The sequence below is a fragment of the Sapajus apella genome, unplaced genomic scaffold (assembly GCF_009761245.1).
Source record: "Sapajus apella isolate SASKATOON/1434 unplaced genomic scaffold, GSC_monkey_1.0 scaffold20, whole genome shotgun sequence".
NCBI lineage: Eukaryota > Metazoa > Chordata > Mammalia > Primates > Cebidae > Sapajus > Sapajus apella.
In genome coordinates this window covers 29,342,164-29,350,934 of record NW_022436960.1, presented here as the reverse complement: position 1 = coordinate 29,350,934, position 8,771 = coordinate 29,342,164, and the positions used below count along the sequence as shown (strand labels likewise).

Genomic DNA, 8,771 nt, shown 5'->3' with positions numbered 1-8,771 from the left:
TAAAGCTTAAGTTTGATGAAAAAACCACCTCTGGTTGGAACCAATAGCTTATGAAAAGTTAGAAAAAAGCCTGGTGCATGGGGTGCTCCTTAAGTCCCAGCTATTTGAGAGGCTGAGGCAGGAAGATGGCTTAAGCCCAGGAGTTTGAGCCATATAAGTGTGCAATGGTGATAAACAGCGCTGTACTCCAGGCTAGCAACATAGTGAGACACTATCTTTTAGAAAAAGAAAGGATGAGAGAGGTAACACTTGCCTGACTGGAACAAAATGAGAAACCCATATAAGAAAATAACTATGGGTGAGGTGGCTCATGCCTGTAATCCCAGGACTTTGAAAGGCTGAAGTGAGCGGATCACCTGAGGTCAGGAGTTCAAGACCAGCCTGGTCAACATAGTGAAACTCCATCTCTAGAAAAAATACAAAAATTAGCCGGGTGTGGTGGTAGGCGCCTGTAATCCTAGCTACTTGGGAGGCTAAGGAGAATCCCTTGAATCCTGGAGGCGGAGGTTGCAGTGAGCAGAGATTGCACGAGAAAGAAAGGGGAGGAGGAGAGGAGAGGGGGAAAAAAAGAAAAGAATACTACTTCATTTGGCTGTTTTTACACCTGTAAGGAATGAAGCTCAGAGGTCACACAGCTAGTAAGAAGCCAGCACCCTTCGATGTGGGATTGATGAGGAGGATAGGCATATAGAGAGAACACACAAGCAAAACACCATGGTGCAGATTTTGAAAGAAAAGCCCCATGATTAGTAATGAGTTTGAATTACTCAAGAAAGTGATCAAACCCAATTCCAGTCCTGCATTCCTCTTCACCATCAGGAGTCTGGCGCCAGGACACTGCTAGAGGCCAGGTTCTTTAAGAATCAGCCCCGGTCCAGCCCACTCCGTGGGCCAATAAGCTTCTGAAAAGCAAAACTAGGAAGTTGCTTTCCAATAAAAAGTGGAGATTTCAAGACAGGAGGCTTTAAGCAAGTTCGAGTGTGTCTGTATTTGGTCTTGCTGATTGGCTGCGCTCTGGTCTTCCCAGCTGACATTAGCAGACTGCTGCTTTGCCCTGGTGACGGCCTGCGACGGCACCCCTAGAGATCTCTAACAAGCTTCTTTCTACCCACCCTGTTCGGTTGTTCCCAGGTTTGACTTCAAGGCGCAAAATGGCGGCCTCGTCTCTTGCTGTCCTGCGAGCGTCCCGGCTGTCAGTGGAGCCTGAAGAGTTGGGCGCAGTTGCTGGGGTATCCAAAGCTGAGGCAGGTTGACCAGATCATTTGAGTTCCTGCCCGGATGATGGTGACACTGTCCCTGGAGCCCACCGGCCGCTGCAGCTGGGACGAGCCGGTGCGCATCGCCGTGCGCGGCCTGGCCCCGGAGCAGCTGGTCACGCTGCGCGCGTCCCTGCGCGAAGAGAATGGCGCGCTCTTCCGGGCCCACGCGCGCTACTGCGCCGACGCCCGCGGGGAGCTGGACCTGGAGCGCGCCCCAGCGTTGGGCGGCAGCTTCGTGGGGTGCGAGCCCATGGGGCTGCTCTGGGCGTTGAAGCCCGAGAAAGCCTTGGGGCAACTGGTGAAGCGCGACGTGCGGACGCCCGTCCCCGTGGAGCTGGGGGTGCTGGACGGCCACGACCCCGAGCCTGGGCGGCTGCTGTGCCAGGCGCGGCACGAGCGCCACTTTCTCCAGCCGGGCGTGCGGCACGAGCCGGTGCGCGCCGGCCGAGTGCGCGCCAGGCTCTTCCTGCCGCAGGCGAGCCACCTCTGCTAATTGTTCGCGTCTGCCCATCCCGTGTCCCTGCGCTTTTCACACGGAGAAAGGATGTAGTTTCCAACATTCCGGAGGTTAGTGTAAGGAGACAGGAGTGGAATGGAAAGCTGGCTGGGGAAGTGCCCCTGCTGCTCCAAAACTGAGAGGTCCTTCAAACCTAGTGCTCATTTAAAAGACATTGTAAAGAAAGGGAAGAGGCACGTAATATAAAAAAACAAACAAAAAACAGGCCGGGCGCGGTGGTTCACGCCCGTAATTCTAGCACTTTGGGAGACTCAGGCGGGCGGATCACCTGAGGTCAGGAGTTTGAGACCTACTCAGGAGGCTGAGGCAGGAGAATTGCTTGAACCTGGGAGGCATTGGTTGCTGTGAGCCGAGATCGCGCCCTTGCACTCCAGCCGGGGCAACAAGAGTGAAACTCCATCTCAAAAAAAAAAAAAAAAAAAAAAAGCCATTTGCAGGTAGTTTCAATTTTCTTAATGTTGCTTATTTATTGACCAGAAAGTCAATTTTTTTTAAATAAAAAGCATTCCGACTGGTTTTCTCGCTCTATTTCCATGGAGGTGCCAGGTGGCCGGGCCTGTGACAGCGCAGAGGTACGGTGCCTGCCTGCCTACTGCAGGGCCTGTTCGTTCCCCGCTGCCGCCACGTAGCTCCCCGCTGGCGATGATTTCCCTCCAGTTGTCACTCCAGGAGAGCAGCCGCCTCCTTGTGTAGGGCAGGACCAGGTGTTGATTGTGGCCTCTAATGGTGTCCTTGTCATCACTGGACAGGTCCCCAAAGATCACGGTCTTGTCCGTTGTGAGGATAATTCAATCCACAAGCTGGGGCTCCAGGTGCTGCTCTAGCCAGCGGTGCTTCTCACACACGGTGGTCATACTTCCACAGGGGCTGGTGCAGTATGAAGACCTCGGTGTTTTGCACGTGCTTCATCTCTCACAAGGCCCTCCGGGGTTGGGCTCCAAGCCTCGGGAAACGCTTAGAGCTTCACACCCATGGGCCACTTTATCCGCCAAGTCGGGCAGCAGGGTGCGGTACTGCTCCCAGGCCGGAAGCTGCGGTGCTGCTGCAGTGTCACACGCAGCTCCCTGAGAAGCGGAGGCTGAAGACCCGCAGGAGGCCCTCTGGAAGCCGCCAGCAACAGTCCCTGTCCTCCAGCACATGCATGGGCTGTGCTGCTGTCGCTGCTGGGGCACTGGGGTCTCTCGGGATCTGAGGGGTGTGGGGCCTGCAAATGTTCTTTTAAAAGTTTCTCAGTTTTGCAACTTTTCTTGCAACTCCCACAGTCTGTTAAGGTTTATGTAAATTAGCATTTACAATAGGAAGAAAGTCTCTTGTTGTCAAATGGAAATTTGAAGTTACTGGATACTTTTATGTTACATAAAGAGCAATCAGGCCAGGTTTGATGGCTCATGCCTGTAATCCCAGCACTTTGGGAGGCTGAGGTGGGTGGATCACCTGAGGTGGGGAGTTCAAGACCAGCCTGACCAACTTGGAGAAACCCCGTCTCCACTAAAAACACAAAGTTAGCCGGGCGTGGTGGCTTATGCCTGTAATCCCAGCTACTCTGGAGGCTGACAGGAGAATCGCTTGAGCCTGGGAGGCAGGGGTTGCAGTGAGCCAAGATCACGCCATTGCACTCTGGGCTGAGAAAAAAAAGCGAAACTCTGCCCCAAAAAAAAAAAAAAAAAAAAAAAAGAGAAAGCAATCAGCCAATGTAAAAATGAAATGATGGTATCCTTATTAATAATCAAAGAAATGCAATATAAAACAGAGTACATTTTACACCCTCAGAAGTTGCAGACATTTAGAAGTCAACATTATCAATTGCTGACCAGTATGTGGAGGAAATGAAACTCACTGCTAGAAGGAGTCAGCATATTCATCTACTCTGGCAAACAATTTGCCTTAACTTAGAAAGTTGAATATGTGGCTGGGTGCGGTGACTCACGCCTGTAATCCCAGCACTTTGGGAGGCTGAGGTGGGCAGATCACCTGAGGTTGGGAGTTCAAGACCAGTCTGACCAATGTGGTGAAACTGGCCTCTACTAAAAATACAAAATTAGCTGGGCGTGGTGGCACATGCCTGTAATCCCAGCTACTCAGGAGGCTGAGGCAGGAGAATCGCTTGAACCCAGAAGGTGGAGGTTGCAGTGAGCCGAGATTCCACCATTACACTGCAGCCTGAGCAACAAGAGTGAAACTCTGTCTCAAAAAGAAGGAAGGAAGGAAGGGAAAGAAAGGAGAGAAAGAGGGAAAGCAAGCAAGCAAGAAAGCAAGCTAAATATGTTATTCTACTTGTATATGGGCAAGAAGAGCAAAACTGTCTCAAAAGGAAAGGAAAGGAAAGGAAGGGAAGGGAGGGAGAGAGAAAGAAGGAAAGAAAAAGGGAAAGAGAGAGGGAGAGAGAAAGAAAGAAAGAAAGTTGAATATGCTATTCTACTTGTACATGTGCACCAGGAGGCAGATTCCTTATAAGAGCAAAGCCATTGCAGATGAGCAGTTAATTTAAAAAAAAAAAAAAAAAAGAGAGAGAGAGAGAAACCAACTGGAAACAGCCCAAATGTCCATCAACAATAGAACAGATTAATATACTGAGGGGTATTTCCAGCCATCAAAGTGATTGAAGTACAGCTACAAGAATCAACATCTACCAAGATATGCAAAATAAAAGAAAAAAATTTAAAAAGAATCAACATGGATGAATCTCCAAACCACTCTTCAATGAAATAATCAACCCCTAGAAGAATACATTCAGTATCATTCCATTTAGATACAATTCAAAAAATAGGCAGATTAAAATATTGTTTGCAGTACCCATCTAAGTGGTAATACTATAAAGAAAACCAAGGGAATGATACACAGAAAGTCCAGGATACTGGAAAGGGAGGAAACGGTACAAGTGTCTGTGGGACTTTGATGGTTTGATGGTATCGGCACTTAACTATTTCTTAAAGTGTTGCCTATAAGGTATTTGCATTTTTTTTTTTTTTTTTTTCCCTGAGACAGCATCTCACTCTTTCACTCAGGCTGGAGTGCTGTGGCATGATCTCAGCTCACTGCAACCTCTGCCTCCCAGGTTCAAGTGATTCTCCTGCCTCAACCTCCTGAGTAGCTGGGACTATAGGTACATGCTACCACGCCTGGCTAATTTTTGTATTTTTAGTAGAGATGGGGTTTCACCATGTTGACCAGGCTGGTCTCAAACTGACCTCAGATGATCCCGTCTCAGCCTCCCAAAGTGCTGGAATTACAGACATGAGCCACCGTGCCCAGCCTGCGTTATTATTGTTTTTTGTATGAAATGCAAACTTTCAATGTAAATGGTAAAAAAATACTCATTTGTGAGTGAATCATTCAGAATGAGTAACCTTTTGAGTCTGTCTCCATTGAATGAGTGCATTCCGTTGAATGCCCTGGAGAGTCACTTGTCTTTTCTATGTAGCAGTCTTTCTTCTCGTTTCTTGGTAGTACCCCATTAGATGGATTCGTTTACCAGTCAAAGGACATTTTGGTTGTTTCCAGTCTTTAGCTATAATGAATAAAGTCACTATAAACACTTGCGTACAAGTTTCTCCATGAACACAAGTTTTCATTTCTTGTGGGCAGATACCTAGGAATGGGATTGCTGGGTCACATATATGGTAAGTATATGGTTAACTTGATAAGAAACCATCCAACTGTTTCAGGAATAGTTTGGTTTGCATTTTGTTTTGTTTCTTCCCAAGAACCTGGGCCCTTTCCTGGGATTGTGGACATTTTCGGAACTGGAGGTGGCCTGCTGGAGTATCGGGCTAGTCTGCTGGCTGGGAAAGGTTTTGCTGTGATGGCTCCGGCTTATTACAAGTATGAAGACCTCTCCAAGACCATCGAGATGCTCTATCTGGAGTACTTTGAAGAAGCTGTGAACTACTTGCTCAGTCATCCTGAGGTTCTTCTCTCAGATTTATGGGCTATGTATCAGGTCTCTTCTTAAATGGTCTGGTTTTCACAGAAGTTGGCTCATTCATGACAGCCATTCCCTACCCCAACACATCAACATACACTACCTTTTCTAGTCACTTCTTCTCATTTATTTATTTATTTTTTGAGATGGAGTCTTGTTCTGTCAACCAGGCTGGAGTGCAGTGGTGCGATCTCAGCTCACTGCAGCCTCTGCCCCTGGGTTCAAGCAATTCTCCTTCCTCAGCCTTCTGAGGAGCTGGGATTACAGGTGCCTGCCACCATGCCCAGCTAATTTTTTTGTATTTTTAGTAGAGACTGGGTTTCACCATGTTGGTCAGGCTAGTTTTGAATTCCTGATCTCATGATCTGCCCGCCTCGGCCTCCGAAAGTGCTGGGATTACAGGTGTGAGCCACTGCACCTGGCTCTTCTTATAGACAGTTTCTTCCTTTCTTTTTTTTCTTTCTTTCTTTCTTTTTTTTTTTTTTTTGAGATGGAGTCTCACTCTGTTGCCAGGCTGGAGTACAGTGGTGCAATCTTGGCTTACTGCAAACTCCACCTTCAAAATTCAACTGATTCTTGTGCCACTGTACCTGGGCTTGTTATTTTATTTCATAATGAACCCAAACACATTTGAGAACCCTGGGTTTGACCCAAGAAGTAAAGGGGAAGAGGTGGGGAATCACTTTCTTCAGAAGGTATCTGTTTTGGCCGGGTGCAGTGGCTAATACCTGTAATCCCAGCACTTTGGGGGGCCAAGGCGAGCTGATCACTTGAGGTCAGGAGTTTGAGACCAGCCTGGCTAACATGGTGAAACCCCACCTCTACTAAAAATACAAAAATCAGCTGGGCGTGGTGGCGGGCGCCTATAATTCCAGCTACTCAGGAGGCTGAGGTAGGAGAATCTCTTGAACCCAGGAGGTGAGCTAAGATTGCGCCACTGCACTCCCGCCTGGGCCACAGAGTGAGACTCTGTCTTTAAAAAAAAAAAAAAAAAACGTATCCGTTTAAGTGTCTGAATTTAACTATCTTCTCTTCCTGTATCCTCTCAGCACAGGATTAAGTTATGGGGGGTTTGCTTTTAGAGTTAGGTTTTAAAGGAGAAATTTGGCAGCCAAAGAAACTGGATACTAGGAAATGTTTCAGGAGTTCCAGATTCAGCATATCAGAGGATCAGAAGATAAATCTTACTTAATTCAGTTAGAGTTCAAGGTGGATGGAAGCACTGGAGCTCTTAGAAAAGGTGATAGGAGAGTCGGGTGTGGTGGTGCGTGTCTATAGTCCCATCTTCTCAGGAGGCTGAGGCAGGAGGATCCCTTGAGCCTAAGAGTTTGAGGCTATGGTGTGTTATGATTGTGGCTTGAATAGCCGATGCAATTCAGCCTGCACAACACAGCAAGACCCATCTCTCTTTTTTTTTTTAAATAGAGACAGGGTTTCACCATGTTGGCCAGGCTGGTCTCGAACTCCTGACCTCAGGTGATCCACCTGTGTCGGCCTCCCAAAATGCTGGGATTACAGGCGTGAGCCACTGCGCCCAGCCAAGACCCATCTCTTAAGAAAGAAAGAAAGAAAGAAAGAAAGAAAGAAAGAAAGAAAGAAAGAAAATAGCACTTGAACCTGGGAGGGGGAGGTTGCAGTGAGCTGAGATTGTGCCATTGCACTCCAGCCTGGCAACAGAGCGAGACTCCGTCTCAAACAAACAAAAAAAGAGAAAATAGAAAAAGGTGATAGGGTATATTGTAGTGGAACCAGCATTAGATATACATAGAGAAGAGTTAAATATGAGTTTTGATTTTGCCAATTACTGGCCTCATGACCTTGGGACCCTTGTTTCTTCTTTGAAAAACTGGGATGATAAACGTATCATTTAATTCCTAGTACTTTTGTGAGGAATAAATGGTTGCAACTAGCCAAGGGTGCTGTTGCAGAAGCCACAAGAGAAAAAAATAATAAACTGCTGTTGGGAAGCCAATCAAATGGCCATTTATTTATGGCATGGAGGACATTGGTAACCTTGTGGAACAGTGCACACTCTACCCCGGAGGGGATGGAGCAGAGGATGGAAGCCAAGAAAACAAGCAACTACAGACAACTTTTTCCACAGATTTTGCCATGAAAGGGAGTAGAGAACTAGGGCTATAACTAGAGTGGCTGGGGCCAAGAATTGTCATCAAAACCTAAGAGACTCTAGAGGGTGGAAGTACACTGATGGGAATGAGCCTGTAGAGAAGATAGCTGTAAAGGAGGAGAGAGGGAAATAATTGCAGGAGCAAGGTCCTCAAGAATGAGAGTAGATGGGATTTGCAAGCACAAATAGAGGGGTGGCCTTTGTCAGGAAAAGAAATGTGGGGCTCTTTGTAATTCAATCTTGCATTCTCTGCCAGGAGAATGTCGATAAATGTCTAGTCCTGCCCTGACGAGGCTCTAGATTTGGTCATGTTTACAGTGTGCCTTTCATGGGATAATTCTTTTTCCTGGCAGATGGCTTAATGTCTGTGCAACCGATCTATGGCCAAGCGTCACTGTCATAAGGTACTTGTTTAAAGTGGCAGAACCCTTGTGATTCTTATCTGACCTGACGAGTCACGAGCGTGTCTGCCACCACAAACAATTCCAGGTTCATCCTACAGAGATAACCACTCTGTGGGAGAGCCGTGACCTGGAAAGGAGTTAGGTTTGGGGTCAGGTGAGACACAGAGGAGGCAGCGCAACAAAGCACATGAAATAAGCAGCATATTCCTCACAGACCCCAGACCCAAGAGGGCAGTATGCCTTGCAGGGCCATTGGGAAGTAGAGAGCTGTCTGGGACACAGACGTTCAGCCAGTGAGAGGGTGAGAGAGAGACAGGACTTATGGGGCCAAATCCATTACTGAGGTCTGAGTGTTACCCAAGCAGGTTTCCCTCAGGGGTTTTGGATTGGCTGATTTATACACAAACCTATTTACAAGACTCTAGTGTTGACCATTAGGTTTTTGTTTGTTTGTTTTTGTGTTTGTTTTAAGGCAGAGTCTCTCGCTCTGTTGCCCAGGCTGCAGTGCAGTGGCACCATCTCTGCTCACTGCAACCTTGCC

General features: G+C 47.5%; 1 protein-coding gene across 1 annotated transcript; it reads left to right on the top strand.

Annotated features, from left to right (window-relative positions):
- Positions 1-1,263: 1,263 nt before the first annotated feature.
- On the top strand, positions 1,264-5,835 carry LOC116558038 (acyl-coenzyme A thioesterase 1-like). Its single transcript, XM_032287927.1, has 3 exons — positions 1,264-1,730; positions 3,148-3,152; positions 5,481-5,835. Exons 1-3 carry the CDS (start codon positions 1,279-1,281, stop codon positions 5,726-5,728), a joined length of 705 nt encoding a protein of 234 aa, XP_032143818.1. The 5' UTR covers positions 1,264-1,278; the 3' UTR covers positions 5,729-5,835.
- Positions 5,836-8,771: the final 2,936 nt, after the last annotated feature.

Bases quoted from the DNA above. Each gene is read 5' to 3' on its own strand.
- LOC116558038 (XM_032287927.1), top strand. From the start codon at position 1,279: ATGATGGTGACACTGTCCCTGGAGCCCACCGGCCGCTGCAGCTGGGAC.